The sequence below is a fragment of the Solea senegalensis genome, linkage group LG17 (assembly GCF_019176455.1).
Source record: "Solea senegalensis isolate Sse05_10M linkage group LG17, IFAPA_SoseM_1, whole genome shotgun sequence".
Classification (NCBI taxonomy): domain Eukaryota; kingdom Metazoa; phylum Chordata; class Actinopteri; order Pleuronectiformes; family Soleidae; genus Solea; species Solea senegalensis.
Genome location: NC_058037.1, coordinates 20,731,814 through 20,751,754, shown reverse-complemented (window position 1 = coordinate 20,751,754; position 19,941 = coordinate 20,731,814). Strand labels below are relative to the sequence as shown.

At 40.7% G+C, this 19,941-nt stretch overlaps 2 protein-coding genes across 2 annotated transcripts in view; both read right to left on the bottom strand.

Moving 5' to 3' along the window:
* Positions 1-19,223, bottom strand: part of LOC122784333 (NACHT, LRR and PYD domains-containing protein 12-like) — a 100,622-nt gene extending 81,399 nt beyond the window's left edge. Inside the window, exons 1-3 of the mRNA XM_044049567.1 lie at positions 19,023-19,223; positions 13,953-14,045; positions 13,758-13,871 (exon numbers count right to left, since the gene is read on the bottom strand). Coding sequence (XP_043905502.1) covers positions 13,758-13,871; positions 13,953-14,029 — 191 coding nt within the window. The 5' untranslated portion in view covers positions 14,030-14,045; positions 19,023-19,223. The remainder of the gene's footprint in view (positions 1-13,757; positions 13,872-13,952; positions 14,046-19,022) is intronic.
* On the bottom strand, positions 2,860-11,451 carry LOC122784477 (NLR family CARD domain-containing protein 3-like). Its single transcript, XM_044049774.1, has 7 exons — positions 11,375-11,451; positions 10,702-10,830; positions 10,360-10,491; positions 10,206-10,284; positions 6,606-8,680; positions 6,336-6,509; positions 2,860-3,555 (listed from the first exon to the last, which is right to left on the bottom strand). The coding sequence occupies exons 1-7, from the start codon at positions 11,449-11,451 to the stop codon at positions 3,450-3,452; spliced, it is 2,772 nt and encodes a 923-aa protein (XP_043905709.1). The 3' UTR covers positions 2,860-3,449.
* Positions 19,224-19,941: the final 718 nt, after the last annotated feature.

Genomic DNA, 19,941 nt, shown 5'->3' with positions numbered 1-19,941 from the left:
TATATACTACTCTACATATCTAATATTTAAATATTATATTTAAATACAGATACAATGACCGTGCGACTTTAATATAAATCTAACATTCAAAGTTAGAATAAATAAAACATTAACAATATACAAACTTTTAAACTGTCAGGTCAAAACGTTTCCATTAAAAACAAAATAACACGTCAACAACAAATCTATGGATCACACCGAGCATCTAATGACAGCGACGTCTGAGCCAGCGGATCATTTCATCAGGACAGGCCGAGGTCACGCTGCTCTGTGCCGGGCACAGTGAGCGCCGAGCGTCCGCAGAGGCGGAGCTTATCGTTTTTGTCGTTTTTGTCAGGCTTCCTTCTTCTTATGAACGATAGGTGATGAGTTGATGATGCAGGAGAAGACCCCACTGACACAGGACTTGTACCGAACAAAGGGATTTGATTTAGTCACAAGTCAGGCGTCAGAACCAAGCTCTGCAGCAGCTCGGGAGAATGTGTTCTTGCCGAATCTCCGAACAATTCTGCCTCAGAAAAGCAAAACTAACCTTATATAGATTTTCTAGCATTTTTTTCAGTATATAAAACGTCCGTTTGTCACAAATTTAAATGTGGGAGTTGCCGAAAGCCTCCTGACGCTCACAAACCAAAAATTGTATCTCTATCATCAACCGTTCTTGAAATATGACAACTTTAAAACATGCTGTTTTCTCTGCTTTCTCTGCTGATTTTGGAGAGATAGAGACAGGCGTGTGTGTGCGTGTGTGTGCGTGTGTAAGGAGCAGAGGGGACTTTGGGAGGGGCTTGTCAGTCTCTCTGTATTCTTCCACCCAAAACTTTGACGTCTAACTCCTCCCACAGTTTTGAGAAAACCCCCACACGTTATATCAAAACGTGCGGCTCGACCGGGACTTGTGTGCTATGACTTTTCTAAGCGTTTCAAGTAACCATGGCGACAAAAATCGCAAAAAACTGCCATATAACTTCCACATGCCGTGGATTTTCTAGCAAGTACGCACAAGTACGCACAAGTATGGATATTGAGAAACGGCCGGTGTCTGCAGAACCAGAGACCACAGTTTCAGGAGGCTACGCATTTACTCAGCAGCGCCACCACGTGGACAACACAGAAGACAACTTCTGTTTATACATTTGAAACCCACCACGAGTAAACCAGCAACAAGTTGGCCCAGCACAAACCAAGTAAACAAAGAAAATAGATAAAAATGAGGGATTTCATTTGTATTTTTTACAGTGTTTCAAATCGCAGTATTGTGGGTCTAAAAAGCATAAACTTTGTATTTGAATTACGGTTGTTTGATCGCTTGCTTGAATCGAGACCTAGTTTCCAGTGCTTTCGTGGTTTTTTCAGCTGCGCGTCACAGAGGAAACACATGGCTACTTATGCAGCTGCTGCTGCGGAGGCTCGTCGCTGTTACTGCTGCTTCCAAAACTTGTGTGTTTTCACCGTTGAATGAAGAATGAAGAACAACTTGATTGTAGCTGTTAGATGACGAACATCTCGTACACAACTCACTACAAACACCACAGAATAAAGACATCTTTACTTTAGTTTGACCGTAGACTGTTTGAAGTGGACCAGGACTGTTCTGTACCCAGTACCAGGACTTCTCACATGATGCTGCTACTCTGTGCAGATGATCTGTCCAGTTCATGGTTCTGGTCGTTTCTCAGGCTGAACTACGTGACATTCACTCGTTCTCACGAGGTGTTTAAAAAGTGTCACGAATGTTTGGTTATACTCACTGACAGAGGAAAACATAATAACAGGACATCTTCAACCTGAACCTGCTGACAAGTTTGAATACTGCTGATGAACATGAAGAGGAAGGAGGAGGAGGAAGAGGAGGAGAATACCTGAGAGTGTCCAGTCTCCAGTGAGGACTCTTCAGTCCAGCAGACAACAGCTTCTCTCCTGAGTCTCCTGGATGATTGTAGCTCAGGTCCAGTTCTCTCAGATGGGAGGGGTTGGAGTTCAGAGCTGAGGTCAGAGAAGAACATCCTTCCTCTGAGACCAGACAACCTGACAGACTGGAGTTAAGAAGATAAGATGAACTCAGTGATTCAGAAAAAAACATCTTCATCAACAAGAACCTAAAGAAGCAAAGAGTCTGATTCAGAGTTCTGACCTGAGAGTCTCCAGAGAACAGTGAGGACTCTTCAGTCCATCACACAGCAGCTTCACTCCTGGATCCTGCAGGTCGTTGTTACTCAGGTCCATGTGTCTCAGACTAGAGGACACAGAGCTGAGGACTGAGGACAGAGCTTCACAGCTTCTCTCTGAGAGTTTACAGCCACTCATTCTGAGGAGGAGTTCAAGAAAATCTATTCACATATGTAATTAAAAAAATAATCAGGGACAGGTGAGGAGCGAGAGAAGGGTATCAAGGAGAAACTGCGAGCTTTCAGAAGGCAGTCCCCATCCTCTCAAGAAGAAGTATAAGCTTTGACTGATTCTTGAAGAGTTGGAAAGCTAAACAGAATGTGCTATATTCACCACATGATGAGACTATATATACAGGCGAGGGTTGCTGTATAAGGACACATTTTCTGTGGAATGAACAGAGACCTTTTCTTTTCTTTTTTAGAGCGCCATGGTGGGGGCCCTCAGCCCACAGGTGGGAGAGGCTTTCCCTCACAGCTAGATATTTTATCTAGCTCAGACCAGGGTCTTTTCTTAGAGACCCCAGCCTTGGGATCACTCTTTTTGTTCATCCTTTTTTCTATTTCTTGCTTATGTTTGGTGTTGTTATTTGTTCAGGGAGCAGATCTTTCAATGTTCATCTTGTTAAGTTTGTTGGTACACTTACAAGTAAATAAGTATGGCTAGTGACGAATTCAAATTCATTTCCTTTAATGTCAATGGGCTGTTGAATCCAGTTAAACGTAGTAAAATCCTATCTAAAGTGAGAACAGAACAAGCCCATGTGGTTTATTTACAAGAGACCCATTTGACAGACAAGGAGCATATAAAGCTAAAGAAAAGGGGCTTTTACAAATCTGTTTTTTTCTTCATACAAATCAGGGCAGAGAAGAGGAGTTGCTATTCTCATTTCAAACAAGCTACATTTTGAAAAAGTATTCCAAATGGGTGATAAAGAGGGCACGTTTATTTTAAGTAAGGGGTAAGATAGATGGGAATCCAATTACCTTAGTGAATGTCTATGCACCCCCAGGGAGTGACATTAGTTTCTTCCAAAAAATAACCAATATCATGGTAAGTGAAACAGAAGGCCTCTTGATCTGTGGAGGGGATCTAAATATACATCTGCAGCCAAAGTTGGACTCATCTTGTGGAAAAACCCAGGATAGGAAGTCCTTCTATAAGAAAGTAAACACACTATTTGAGGAGGTGGGCTTGATTGATATATGGCGAGATTTTTTCCCTAACAGAAGGGATTACACTTACTACTCTGCTCCTCACTCTCTCTATACAAGAATAGATTATTTCATAACATTTGGGAAGGATAAAGATAAAATACATACTTGTGGAATCGGGACAATAGATCTAAGTGACCATGCACCAGTATACTTATCCGCTGATTTTGGCCTGCGATCAAAGAATAATACATGGAAATTGAATTCCAGTCTGTTGAATGATCTGTCTTTTAAGGCACAAATTAAATCAGAAATGTGTCTCTTCTTAGAATTCAATGATACTGGAGAGGTTTCACCTCCCATGTTATGGGATACTCTGAAGGCTGTTCTGAGAGGGAAAATTATTGCAATATCGTCATTTAAGAAAAAAAATAGGAATAAAAAGTTAGAGGATTTCAAAAACAAGCTGAAGGTACTAGAAGGAAAACAGAAATTAGATTTGGCATAGAAGATTTAATGTTTCTGAAACAGAAACACTACGAAAGTGGCTCCAAATCTATGAAAGTATTGGCATGGAAATTGAAAAAAAGGATAGCCGAAAATACAATTCATAAAATTAGGGATCCAAGGACAAAAGCGATAAAAAATAAACTAAATGAAATTCAGGAAGCTTTTGAAGTGTTTTACAAAACCTTATATTCTGAAGTCCCAGGTGTGAGTGTGGCCCAAATTGACAGCTTCCTGAATTCCCTAGATTTACCCACTCTCGATGAAAATCAAAATAAAATGATGACTGCGGATATAACTGAAGAAGAATTAAAAGTTGCAATTGGTAGACTTAAATTAAGCAAATCACCAGGATCTGATGGCTACACGGCAGAGTGGTACAAGGAATTTTAAAAAGAACTAATACCTGTTTTACTTCCTACTCTGAATTGGACTTTAAAAAATGTGCAAACGCCACCCAGCTGGAAGGAGGCAATCATTTCAGCCATACCAAAAGAAGGCAAGGATAAAGTGGAGAGTGGCTCTTTTAGGCCAATCTCTGTTCTTAATGTGGACTATAAATGATTTACTTCTGTTATGGCCAAACGATTAGAAGAATTCCTGCCGACACTGATACATAATGATCAGACAGGTTTCATACACCAACGCCAAACACAAGACAAATACCAAAGACACTACATATTATGGATCATATACAAAGAAATCAAACTGAAGCAATTGTGATGAGCGTAGATGCTGAAAAGGCCTTTGATTTGGTTAAGTGGAGTGTTGCATAGAATTGGCTTCCACGATACAATTATTAAAACCATACAGGCACTATATGACAAACCTACCACCAGGGTCAAGGTCAATGGATATTTGTCAAATAGTTTTACCCTAGAAAGGGGCACCAGACAGGGCTGTGCATGGTCACCACTACTCTTCGCATTATATTTGGAACCACTAGCTCAGTACATCAGACAAACAGAAGATATTAAGGGAATCATTATTAAAGGGACGGAATATAAATTGGCCTGTTATGCAGACGATATTTTGATATACCTTGCTCAACCAACTCACTCTCTGCCTAAAAAAAAAAGCATTTGAACAATATGGCCAATTATCTGGGTACAAAATCAACATGAGTAAAACCCAAATACTCTCATATAACTACTGCCCACCAAGAGAAATCAAAAGTAGCTACCCCTTGACATGGCAAACAGAGTCCTTTAAATACTTAGGCATCAACCTACCAAAAGATCTTACAAAATTATCAGAATATAACTATTCACCCATACATAGAAAAATAAAGGATGATATAGCAAGATGGAACTTAATTCCCTTCTTTAGCCTTAGTTCAAGAATTGACTCTATTAAAATGATCATATTGCCAAGACTTTTATATTTATTTCAAACATTGCCAATAGAGATTAACCAAAACCAATTTAACGAGTGGGACAAACTGCTATCCAGGTATATAGCAGTTCGCCTCAAAACCTTACAGCTGGTTAAACAAAAGGGAGGATGGGGCTTGCCTTATTTTAGATATTATTATTTTGCAGTGCAGATGAGAGCAGTGGTATGCTGGTGCAACCCGTCATATACAGCTCAATGGAAAAGCATTGAGGAAAAAATGCCCTCCATCACCATACAGGCAATTTTAGCTGATAATAACTTGCAAACCCACATAAATAACATTGATAATCCATGGGTGGCGTGGACCCTTAAAGTATGGAAAATTATTATAAAAGAACATAAACTTGAAAATGATATTTTGGCTCTTAAATGGAGTGCTTATGATTCGCATTTTAGACCTAATAAATTGGATTCTAGATTTAAGGACTGGATAGCTAACGGTATAACAGCCTTATGTAGAGTAATGAAAGATGGAAAGTTACTCAGTTTTGAAACGCTTAAAAGGACACATGTTTTAGAAAAACAAGACTTTCATAGATACCTGCAGTTACGGCATTACGTCAATACAAAGATGAAAAATCTAACAAAGATAAACACATGTCTAATTCAATCATTAAAGCTATTAATAAAACTGTGTCAGGCTTATATAAGGGTCTGTCTAATTTGAAATCTCACTCTACTTCATATATTAAAATAAAATGGGAGAAGGAAGGAGGGATAAATATATCTGAGGAAGAATGGACAACAATTTGGAGGTATCAATGGAGATGTACCAGCTCACAGAAGTGGAGGGAATTTGGATGGAAAAGCTTGATTAGGTACTTTATTACACCTTCTCAGAAGTCTCACTATGATGATAATTCCCCTGTCTGCTGGAGGAACTGTGGAAATCTAACTTGTACATAGTTGCTAATGTGTGTTTTTCCTTTTTTCATTGTTTTTTTTTTGTCTAGGCATTTAGAGCAGACAACAGATGTGAGATGTATGCATGTATGTTTTGCCGGATGTGAATGTCTGTTTCTGAATGTCAATAAAAAATAAATTATAAAAAAATAAAATAATAATAATAATCAGAGTAGAATTATCCATATAAATCAGCTGAGCACCAACCTGAGAGTCTCCAGAGAACAGTGAGGACTCTTCAGTCCATCACACAGCAGCTTCACTCCTGAATCCTGCAGGTCATTGTTACTCAGGTCCACGTGTCTCAGACTAGAGGACACAGAGCTGAGGACTGAGGACAGAGCTTCACAACTTCTCTCTGAGAGTTTACAGCCACTCAGTCTGAGGAAGAAGACAGTGATGAACAAAAGGTTAAACATGTTTGTCTTGTGCTCTTTAGAATATGTCTTATTAATATTTATATACTGATCCACGTACAGAGCTTTGGTGGAGACTTTGACCACCGGCAGCAGCTTCAGAAGAGCCTCCTCTGAAGCAGAGTATTTCTTCAGGTCAAACTCTTCCAGATCTTTTCCTGATGACAGTAAGATGAAGACCAGAGCTGACCACTGAGCAGGAGACAGTGTCTCTGTGGACAAGCGTCCTGATCTCAGGAACCATTGGATCTCCCCCACAAGAGAACGATGGTTCAGTTCATTCAGACAGTGGAACAGGTTGATGCTTCTCTCTGCTGACAGATTCTCACTGATCTTCTTCTTGATGTACTCAACTGTTTCCTGATTGGTCTGTGAACCACTTCCTGTTTGTGTCAGTAGACCTCTTAAGAGCTTCTGATTGGTCTCCAGTGAAAGACCCAGGAGGAAGCGGAGGGACAAGTCCAGGTGTCCATTTGGACTCAGTAAGGCCTCTTCCACAGCACTCTGGTGCAGATGATTCAGTTCAGGTTTGTTTGTTTGTATGGACTGCTGGCTCGTTGTTGGTTCTTCTGACAACAGATTTGTTCCAGAGGTGATGAAGGTCAGATGAACATGAAGAGCAGCCAGAAACTCCTGAACACTCAGATGGACAAAGCAGAAGACCTTGTCCTGGTACAGGCCTCTCTCCTCTTTAAAGATCTGAGTGAAGACTCCTGAGTAAACTGAAGCTGCTGTGATATCGATGCCACACTCTGTCAGGTCTGATTCATAGAAGATCAGGTTTCCTTTCTGCAGCTGCTCAAAAGCCAGTTTCCCCAGAGACTCAAACATCTTCTTGTTCACTGGACTCCAGTGTGGATCCGTCTCAGCTCCTCCATCATATTTGACCTTCTTCACTTTGGACTGAACCACTAGGAAGTGGATGTACATCTCAGTCAGGGTCTTGGGCAGTTCTCCTCCATCTCTGGTTTTCAGCATGTTCTCCAGAACTGTTGCAGTGATCCAGCAGAAGACTGGGATGTGGCACATGATGTGGAGGCTTCGTGATGTCTGGATGTGGGAGATGATCCTCCTGGCCTGCTCCTTATCTCTGAACCTCTTCCTGAAGTAGTCCTCCTTCTGTGGGTCCGTGAACCCTCTGACCTCTGTCACCATGTCCACACAGTCAGGAGGGATCTGACTGGCTGCTGCAGGTCGTGTGGTTATCCAGAAGCGAGCAGAGGGAAGCAGTTTCCCCCTGATGAGGTTTGTCAGCAGCACGTCCACTGAGGTGGACACTGTGACGTCAGTCAGGATCTCACTGTTGTGGAAGTCCAGAGGAAGTCGACACTCATCCAGACCATCAAAGATGAAGACCACCTTAAAGTCTTCAAACCTGCAGATTCCTGCTTCTTTGGTTTCAGTGAAGAAGTGATGGATGAGTTCCACCAAACTGAACTTCTTCTCTTTCAGCACATTCAGCTCTCTGAAGGTGAAGGGAAACATGAACTGTGCGTCCTGGTTGCTTTTGTCTTCAGCCCAGTCCAGAGTGAACTTCTGTGTTAACACTGTTTTCCCAATGCCAGCCACGCCCTTTGTCATCACTCTTCTAATTGGTCCGCCTCTTCCAGCTGAGGCTTTAAAGATGTCTTCTTGTCTGATGGATGTTTCTGGTCTGTCTGATTTCCAGGAAGCTTTTTCAATCTGTCTGACCTCATGTTCTTCATTGACCTCTCCAGTCTCTCCCTCTGTGATGTAAAGCTCTGTGAAGATCTCATTCAGAAGGGTGGAGTTTCCTGCTTTAGCCACACCCTCAAACAAACACTGGAACTTCTTCTTCAGGTTTAATTTGAGTTCACGTCGACAAGCTGGAGCTCTGATTTCTGACAGAACACAAGAAAATAAATCAGTGAGTGGATCATTGAGAAAATAAGATGTTCTTCCTTTCACATTAAAAGTCCTCTTACTGTCAGCTAGCTTCTCCTGCTTCATCCTCCTTAAGAAGTCCTCTGTGATCTTCAGAAAGGCCTCTCTGCTGCTCCTCTGCTCCTCATCCTCCCTCTGACTCTCTGAGACTTCTGTGTGATCTGTATCCAGAACCTTGTGGATCTTCTTCAGCTCGTTCTTCACAAAGCAGATGATGTTCTCCTCCAGCAGCTGGAACAGAACATGTGAAGTTTAACCTCAGATGGTCAGTGACAGAGTTAAGTCCTGCAGGTCCACAGAGCAGCATCCAGACTGTCAGGACCAGGAGCCTCATGTATAAAAGAGTGCGCAGCTTTCATACTAAAAGACGGCGTACGCACAACATTTATAAAATACGTACGCAAAGAAAATCTCAGATTAATAAAACTGTGCATACGCCAAGTCCTGCGCACCTTTTCTTTATACATACCATCAAACGTGAAACTGAGCGGAGATGAATGAGGAACACACCACGCCCACCCACAAATGAATATACAAATGACTCTAAAACTCCTTCGTCCTGAAGAAAAAGGACAACTGTGGCAGCAAAGAAAGAGGGAAATAAAAGAAAAAGAAGGAAAGTGCACGATCAACTCGTCAATTTATGATGTATAAATCTGTAAAAATAGATTATTTTGGTCTGTTTTTTTTAGAATTAGTTATAAACACAAAGGACCTAAATGTCAGGGTCACAGCGACTGCTCTCATATTAATATTGATGCTTAAAAAACTGGCTGTGCATTGATAGTTGATCCTGTGCATGTTTTTTTCTGGTGTAACATGTATGTTTAGACATGACTGATCCATGTGAGCTGAATTTACAGATTATTTCAACAATCTATAAGTGTCACACGTCATCATCTACAGACATTACGCACAAAATAAGCAGACAGAGTTCACGGAGTTACTCCATGTAACCATTCATTACTGTCACTGATTGTGTTGTGGATGCTGCGCCTTTCTCTTCCGATGAAAGGCGCAGCGGTGGCGGAATAACTTTTTCGTAGTTATTTCGCTATCGTGTGGATTAAAATGGGATAAAGAAAATGTTCTACTCAACGTTCAAGTCCCGTTTTCTTGCAACAAATGTGTCTGTTACTTTATTTTGAGTTTAAAACATTATAGACTGACGTGTGTTCATGTGTTCATGTGTTCATGTCAGCAGCTGTGTTTACATCACTGTGTTACATAAAGAAAATATTCATCTGTGGAAAATTAATTTCAGTAATTTGCTCAAAGTAAATAAGTGAGTCTCCCTCTCTCACACACTCACACACACACACACACACACACACAGGTCTGTAGTGTGTGTGTGTGTGCTCACAGGATCAGTTTCGTCTTCAGTGTCCTCTCTGATGTTATCCACATATGTTCAAACGTACGTGGTGTATCAGTATTGTTTGTCACAGAAAATTCATGTTTGTCACTGTAGACACATTAATAATATTATTTTCAAACACTGTGATAAGTTTCAGAGCTTAATATTGCAGCGTCTCCACCTGACAAGAGTTTGCGGAGCTCTCGGCAAATTCTCACGGCAGCTCGAGAGTTTGCGCTGCGATGCGCAAACTTCCACGCCAAGTACATTTTTATACATGCCGTCTGTGCGTGAAAGCAAGCGTACGCCGTCTTTTTGTGCGTACGCACGGTTTATACATGAGGCCCCAGGACTCTGCTTCAGTATTAACAGTAGTGTCATGTTTGTACATTTACACACCTTAAATATGGAGTCCAGGTCTGCTCCATGCTGCTGGACAGACTGACCACTGAGAACCTCTGTCCTCTGCTGATCAACTCTGAGGAGAAAAGATTCAGTGTCATTTACTAAACAATCATTTGTTTCTACCAGGTTTTCAATGTGCTGCACCTACGATTCTTCTTCAGCCAAGTTCACATGACATGAGTTTGACAGGTTGAAGACAAAAGTCCCTGAAGGACAGTCTCTAGTGTTTGTTATGTGTGAAGTCTCAAAGACACAGTCAGAGAGGCTTGTCCATGAGTCCCTGACCAATCACAGACTCTGACTAGATTTACTGCTGGAAACGTGTTCAGAGACGAGGACAGGCTGAAGACGTTTAGTGGAGACAGAAAAACAACATTGGTCCACCAAAGAGAAGAAGAGTGTTTTTCTGGATTCAACATGTTTTGGACTAGACAGGCTCCCCCTGGTGGAGGATCATGTAAGTGTGTGTTACTATGTGTGAAATTCTTACATCAGTTCACCATGTTTTTGTCCATCCTTGAAGCTAATAAGACGATCTATAGACAAGTCACTCTTCATGGACACACAGCTGGGTCCAGGTCCAGGTCCGGCAGAGTCTGGTCCCTGTTGATGGATCGTTCTACAAACACACGACATGACATGTAAATACAACATCTGCTGTGATTGATCTCATTAAGGTTGGACAATAACACTAATGAAGATAACAAAGAAATCATAGCAGAAAGATTTAATGAATTCTTTGTCAATGTGGGGCCGAATCTGGCAAAGGACATTCCTGACTCACTCCTTCACTGGGACCACTTTGATAAGGACAGAGACACAAACCCCAGCACAATGTTTCTCACCCCAGTGACGGACAGAGAGATTAGACACCTGGTCAACAAATGCGTAGCAAGAACATCCACGGATGTTGATGACCTCGACATGAAGCTAATTAAGAAAGTAATAGTTAAAATCGTTTCACCTCTAACATACATCTGCAACCTGTCATTTCAAACAGGAACATTTCCCACCAAAATTAAAGTGGCGAAAGTAGTGCCATTGTTCAAGAAAGGGGACATACAGAAATGTACTAACTACAGACCAGTCTCAATACTACCACAACTGTCAAAAATTCTGGAGAAACTATTTAACGATAGGCTAGACAACTTCATTAACACAACCTGCTATACGACAGCCAATATGGATTCAGAAGAAACCACTTGACGGCGCGAGCTTTAACTGAGTCTGTGGAAACCATTACTGATGCTGTTGACCAGAAATGACATTCAATAGGAATATTCATAGACCTGAAAAAAGCATTTGACACCATCAATTATGATATTTTGATAGCTAAACTGGAGAGATATGGTATTAGAGGCATAGCACTGGAATGGGTCAAGAGTTATCTTCACAACGGATCTCAATATGTTAAGATGGGCGATAACACACATTGACTTGCTTGGACATAGTTTGTGGAGTCCCACAGGGGTCACTGCTGGGTCCAAAACTGTTTATACTATACATTAATGACATATGCAAGGTATCCAATATTCTGAAATTAATACTATTCGCAGATGACACTAATATTTTCTGTTCGGGGGATGACTTGAACCAATTAGTGGAAACAGTCAATAATGAAATGGCCAAGCTGCATGTGTGGTTTAATATAAATAAACTATCACTAAATTTAGAGAAAACTAAATATATGCTGTATGGGGAAAAAGGCCGTAAGACTAGTATTAACATACAAGTTAATGGACATCAAAATAAAAACATCATAATACAAAAGACTGTGGAAACTTTCCACATGGAAAGTCTCAGTCTCCGTCTCCCTCCCGCCCTCCTATGTTTGTCATTGGTTGGCTTCAGCTGTCGATCCACAGCAAGCATGAAATAAGGTTTGTGGTTGGCTGGCCGCAGTGGTGCATTCAAGTGCAATCGTACAAATGAAGGTTACTGTGACCGCCAGAGCTGTACATGCAGGGCGAGCGCGGGGGAAAATCTATATTGTTTATATCGTTGCTTTTTCGATATGAATATCTTGAATGTTCATATTTCGATATCGATACGATAACACCAGACACTTAAAAGGTAAGCTGGCCAGGAGTGTGTCCATACTTTGGAGGGCACAAAAACTATTAAACCAGAAGGCACTATACTTGTTGTACTGTGCACTAGTCTCTCCACACCTGCAATACTGTGTCTGGGGACACACTTACAAAACCACTACCTATCCCCTGTTTATACTCCAGAAAAGAGCCTTGAGAATTCTACAATATGCCAGTTACAGAGAACATACAAATCAACTATTTATCAAATCAAAAATACTTAAATTCTATGACTTAATAAAATACCGCACAGTACAGATGATTTACAGGGCTGCCAACAGAAACCTCTCTCACAATCTACAGATATTATTCCTGAACAGAGGGGAGGGACACAATCTAAGAGGCAACATGATGTTCAGGTAGAGAAGGGTAAGAACTACATTAAAATCCTTTACTGTATCGGTCACGGGGGTCAGACAGTGGAATAATCTGGACGAGGAGATGAAAAAATCAGCAAAACGGAGTGTATTTAAAAAGAAGTATGTGGAGATGACTATTAAACAATACTGAATGACCCAGGAAGAAAGTATGACAAACGTCAGGGACAGAAATCTGTAGACACCGTGTGGGAACGGCAGTGGAAGCAAATGTAACCAAACAAAAACAAGAAGTGAATGTACCCAAACAACAGCTGACATTCGGAAACACAAATGTCAACACATGAGAAGTATTTAGCTGACCCTGTGAATCGAGTCACAATGGAGAATCAATTGATCCAAGATGGAACTGCTAAGCTCGTCACTGAATGTGATCGACAAAGTGTTCTCAACAAGAAGTGCAGGTTCTAGTGAACCTAGTTGCCCAGATGGGACCTTCATGGCTGGCTACAATCGGGACGGGATGGGAGTCTGATTGACTCTCTAGAGCTAGACTACTACATCTCTGAGTGCTACCTGATGCTGAAACATGTTTGTCAAAATGTCCTAAGAAAAAGAATATTTATGTATTGTATGATGAAAATATGTATTCTGTGGATAATGGGGGCGGGACTAGATAAGCTTTTGCTTCTCCCGCTTTCCCTTTCGGTTATGTGTATTGTGTGATGAGTGATCTAACTGACATGACCGAAATATATAAATAAATTAATTAATGATCTACAGTATCAGGAGACACAAGGAAAACAGGTTTGTGTCAGAAATGGTTGAGTGTGACCCAGATGGTGCCAAACACTACACTGATTAACACATTTAAGACTTCCACATCTTCAGTCAGATCACTTTACCCAAACCCAAGCATGTGAGCCAGAACTGTTCCACAATTCTTCAACATTTCTTATTTTTTCATGGGTCCAGATCTGAGATTAAATGGGGACGGTTCTGTTTGGGACTTGGGTCCAGAATGTCTTGGGTCTGCATGGGTCTGGGTCTGAATTCTCAAATATTAGGTGTCTCTGGTGCTACATGGTGGATCATTTGAGTTGTTGACCTGTGAAGACCTCCACCCTCCATCATCTGACCTCTGTTCTTGTTTGAAGTTCAAAGGTTCATACATGGACCGGTCACTCTTCATGGACACACAGCTGGGTCCAGGTCCAGGTCTGGGAGAGTCTGGTCTCTGTTGATGGATCCTCCTACAAACACATGATGTGTAAATAAAACACTGAGCTGCGACATGGAGACGAGTCACATGATCCATGAGATCCTCATCTCACCTCTGACCCTCATGTTCCTCACACAGAGTGGTTTTAGAGGGCGGAGCTTCCTCTTCACTGGCCTTGATCTGATTCATAGCAGAGCGCCACCTGCTGGGAGAATAAAACTCGCTCATTACAAGTTCTGCTAACATGGGTGGACCACATTGACCTAATGTGGGCCGGTCAGCAAGAAGACTTTTTTTAACCACAGAATTGGCCGACATGACCCTCATTGGCTGACTGAACAATCGGCACAGCCCATTGGTTTATGCTAATAATGGACTGTCGGTCACTCAGTTACTGGTTCATTTCAAAGAGCCGTTAAAAAGATTTGACTCGTTCGTGAACGTCACAGCTCGACTTACAACTCACTCAAGACGCTGTTTGCATCACACTTTACAGCCCTTCACTGCAGGTGAGTCCACTGGTTTAACAGAAGAGCCCGCCCTCTGGTGGTCAGGTAAGAAGCTGCCCAATAGATAGATACATATGTATGTTAAACATCTGGACTTTGCTGAACGTCTGTGAAGTGATTCTGCTGCTGAACAGCGAACAAAACACAGACCAAAGTTTTCTAAAGTGTTATCTGAAGGAAATGTGATGAATGTGATCAAATAACTGCTCTGATCTGAACTTTACACTCAACTCCATCAACTGCAGTCAAATATTAACAGAATCAGATCTTATCACTGAACAATGATCTCGACACATAAACTTATACAGTTCTAACTCTAATCGACTCGACTCAGTTTAGTATCAGCCATGTTGTTTTCCATGACTTCATAGCGCAGCCTTTTTCAAATTGGGGGACGTGGAGACTCTCCAGGGGGGGCGCAAGTTCTGTTTTTTTTTTAAGTCCTAACTAAAGTTTAGCAGGCGGAACTTTTGGTCTCGCTGTAAGCTGGACTCATTTAAGTTACGTACCACAACAAAACCTACACTGGTGACAAGGTTTGGATAATAGAGAAGTTTCTGAGGGACAAAAAGAAAACTGTGCATCTAACAACAAGCCAACGTCAGCCGAACAGAACAATGACAGCATTTGTATTGTTGAAACAAAAAAATTAATTGCACAGCAAATGATTGATATTTGTAAAATATTCTTTGTTATCCAAATGTATTTATTGTTTTAAAAATGACGCTATTATAGTTATAATTGCACATTTCATATTTTTATTTGAAAATTGCTTTCTCACAAAGCAATATTGAGTTTATTTGTATCGCTAAAGCAAAAATGTCGCGGGGCCCCCGGGAAATTTCTCCCCTCCAAAGGGGGGCCCAACAGAAAAAGTTTGGGAACCACTGTCATAGTGCCTCCTCAAAGTGGGCGGAGTCATCACAGGAAGCCTGCGTGATACTATACTATAACATTTGTGTTTGTGGTTAAAGGAGGTTTTTGCTCGATCGACGCATCCCTCAGTTAGCACAACAGAACCAAAACCCGAGCACGCTCTGATCAACAACAGACCAGCAAAACCAAACAACTCTCCTCCACTACCTGGCTGACAGTCATCTTTTTCTGACTCTGCCCCCTGCTGGCAGCGTAAAACATAGTTAAATAACAGTCTTTTGTAACAGAATCTGTAAAATAGACTATAATTACTATTCAGGTGTTACACTAACACCCGATACAAAGGTGGCACTGGAATGTTAAGGCGATTTAGGATTTAAGGCAGGGGTGTCAAACTCAAATACAGAGTGGTAAATATCAAAATAAACCTTTTCCACAGGCTAATAATACATTTGAAAATAAAATAACAATAATGAATGAATCAAACATTCAAGCCTTGAAGTAGCAAGAGAAAGTGCATGAATGAAACGTTAATTATTGCTCAGTTTGCTACACTGATTTGTTTTAACACTGAATATGGAACAAGCAACGCTTATATAACTTAATAGTGCAAAATCAACTTTCAAAAAAACAAACGAAAAAACATCAATGGCATATTAAATAAAATTTAGATCAAAAATTGAATGCCTCTTTTCTATTTGCAGCCTTCTGAGGTAAATATCAACATTAACTTTTTCCACATGCTAATAAATTTGAAAATAAAATAACAAAACAATGCGCCAAAACAACAGCAGATCATTTTGGGATTTGTAGTATTAGCGGTGCCGCTGTATAATACCGGCGGGCCAGCTCTAATGTTAATTTGATATTGCCTCAAGGGCCAAATTAAATTACACGGCAGGCCAAATTTGGCCCGTGGGCCAGAGTTTGACACCCATGATTTAAGGAGTCGTTTGAAGATGGAGTGACAGATTCAGAAATGTCCTCCACGCTGCAGCGGGTCTTCACTTCCGTCTTCAGTTGTGTGGACACAGACGTCTGATGATTGTTTTTGCTGCCAAGGTTTTATAGAACAGTGAATAAAGACTGGGATTTGTAAAGTTTCAGGAATTTATTTGAAATTTTGCCATTTCTTTGAAAAATCTTGGAGAAACTGGTTTACAAAAGAATCCTTGAACACTGTAGAGTATTGAGCTGAAAGGATCAGCCAGTAAAAATCTGGACACTGGTACTGTTCATAAGTGGATTTGGAACTATGTTCATTTTCTGGTGGTGTCCAGAAAACAACATTGGGTTTTTAGATAACTGGCAAAACTTCTGGGGGAAACCTGGTCTCATGAGGAGAGACGGCGTCCATCCCACTTTGGATGGAGCAGCTCTCTTATCTAGCAGCTTAGGACATTTTATTAGAAACCCATGACAATCCAGAGGTGAGACCAGGACACAGAGTTGCAGTCTTTCATGCTTCTCTGTGCTTCTTTTCGAGCAGTCACCTATTAAAAACCCCATAGAGACTGTGTCTGTCCCTCGACCTACTAAAGTAAAAACTAAAGTAAATAAAGTAAATAAACCAATAACAAACAGAAGAGGAGTTAGACATTCTAACTTAATAAAGATTAATACCAACAATAAAATAGAGTCAAATAATACCACTTTCAAATGTGGACTATTAAATATAAGTTCTCTCTCCTCAAAATCTGTTTTAATAAATGATCTCATTTCTGACAATTGTATTGATTTATTCTGTGTAACTGAAACTTGGTTACATGAAGATGATTACGTCAGTCTAAATGAGTCAACTCCACCCACTCATGCTAATACCCATATTCCTAGAAGCTCAGGCCGAGGAGGAGGAGTAGCAGCCATTTTTAATACTAGATTATTAATCAATCCCAAGCCCAAACCAGGATATTCATCGTTCAAAAGCCTTATTCTTAATCTATCTCATCCTAGTTGTAAATCACAGAAACCAATGATGATAGTCACAGTTTATCGTCCACCTGCACCTTATTCAGAGTTCCTATCAGAGTTCTCTGAGTTCTTATCTGAGTTGGTGCTTAAAACAGATCAAATCATAATTGTAGGGGATTTCAACATCCATGTAGATGTTGACCATGATAGTCTTAGCTGCGCATTTAACTCGCTGTTGGAATCAATAGGTTTTATTCAACACGTTAATAAACCAACTCATTGCCTTAATCACACCCTCGACCTTGTTTTAACTTATGGTATTGATATTGATAACTTAAACATAGTTCCTCAAAACCCTCTCCTTACTGATCATTATTTACTCACATTTAACTGTACAATAATGAACTACAATAACATAAATAAGAAATACTGTCTGATAATAATATGAATACATTCAAAGAGACAGTGCAACCTTTATTTAACTCGGTGCCATATGTCAGTACATCTGAAGGTACCTTTTGTGATTTTACTCCCGCCCTCATAGATAACCTTGTTGATAGTACAGCAGCCTCACTGCGTACTACATTAGATTGTGTTGCCCCTCTGAAAAAGAAAGTGGTGAACTGGCGTTCCAGTGACCTAGAGGAACTTCATATAGCCTGGAAAGATGGTTTTGTAGCTTACAAAAAGCCCTACACAAAGCTAGAGTTGCCTATTATTCTTCTCTAATTGAAGAAAATAAGAATAATCATAGATTTCTTTTCAGCACTGTAGCCAGGCTGACACAGAGCCACAGCTCCACTGAACCATCTATTCCTTTAACACTGAGCAGTGATGACTTTATCAACGTCTTTGTGAATAAAATAACATCAATTAGAGAAAAAATGGATCATCTCCTCCCTCATATTGGGACTGACTCATCTTCTAGCACAAGAGCTTTAGAAGCACCAGGTGCACAGTTAGACAGTTTCTCCCCTATAGATCTCCCTGAGTTAACATCATTAGTTTCATCATCTAAGCCATCAACCTGTCAGTTAGATCCTATCCCCACCAAACTGTTTAAAGATGTGTTTCCTTTAACAACTCTATATTAACTCAAATTAATCTATCCTTATTAACTGGATATGTGCCCCAAACGTTTAAAGTAGCAGTTATTAAACCCCTTCTCAAAAAAGCGACCCTTGACCCAGATATTTTAGCTAATTACCAACCTATATCTAATCTTCCCTTTGTCTCTAAAATCTTAGAAAAGGCAGTTGCTAATCAATGATGTGAATATTTGTGCATTAATGGCCAGTTTGAAGATTTTCAGTCAGGTTTTAGATTAAACCATAGCACAGAAACAGCACTAGTTAAAGTTAGTAACTCAGATAATGGTCTAGTTTCTTTACTTGTCCTGTTAGATCTTAGTGCTGCATTTGACACCATTGATCATAATATTCTACTGCAGAGATTGGAGCAGACTCTTGGTATCACAGGTGCTGCCCTCTGCTGGTTTAAATCATACTTATCTGATAGATTCTAGTTTGTTCGTGTTAATGATAAAACCTCACGACAAACAACAGTGAGCACTGATTCCAGTGTGTAATATCACATGTCAACCAGCAGATGTCAGCATTTATACTGTGTCAGCAGAGCTGCTTCAAAAGGGTTGGGCCTTCTTCACGTTCAGAGGAACCAGGACATGTTCACATCCCATAATAAGACAAGTTTGCAGTATTACACCAGACATTTAAGCCTCTCAGTGTCACTACAGGGTCAATTCATTCTGTGTAAAAACCTCAGTCACTGAACAAGAGTCAGTGACGTGAGATTCATGAGCTTCACAGTAAAAACATCACGTCCACTCAAAGTCACGTGTGATGAGATGAGTTTAGTTTCGTTACCTTGTGAAAGCAGGAAATGATCGTCATGAAGCTGCTGAACGTCTGTGAAGTGATTCTGCTGCTGAACAGGAAACAAACCACAGACCAAAGTTTTCTCAAGTCTCATCTGAAGGAAATGTGATGAATGTGATCAAATAACTGCTCTGATCTCAACTTTACTCTAATCGACTCGACTCAGTTTAGTATCAGCATGTTGTTTTCATAGCGCCTCCTCAAAGTGGGCAGAGTCATCACAGCAAGCCTGACGTGGTTTTCTATGGAAGACTAGTAAAGGATTGTCTCCTTAATGAACCTGTTTTGCCAGTTTCCAGCAACATTTGTAGACCGTCAAGGGTGCACACTTGCTGCTCCTACATAATCATCCTGTTAACATTTCTCACTCGTTTCCATTACTCCCTTTAAATGAAATTCTTGATCCCCTAATTTCCTTAGATTATTTTTCATCACCTCTGTATTTGCCTCATATGCCCTACACCTCAAAAGTACATGTTCCACAGATTCCTCCTCTTCCTGACACCTCTCACTCAGTCATGTCTGATGTTTCCCTGCCAATTTAAGGGATTTATTCAGTGCACAGTGCCCTAGCCTCAACCTCATTATCACAACCTCCTCTCTCCTGTGTCCCATACCTACCCTATTGACCCAAACACTGTTCTGTATTTGATATAAATGCCTCCCTCTACCCTGAACATGTGCAAATGGTCAGCTGGAGACTTACAAGCATTGCTGTGGTCAAAATATATTCTAGCCAATTTAGCATTGGTATAGTGAGCTCTATGGAGCACTTTACATTGTAAAAGGCCATGTCTAGCGCATATGGATGAGGAGTGGACCAGTTTTAAAACGCTTCTCCACTGGTCGTCATCTATGCCCACCCCTAATTCCTGCTCCCACACACCCTTAAGTGATGCTGTGGGGA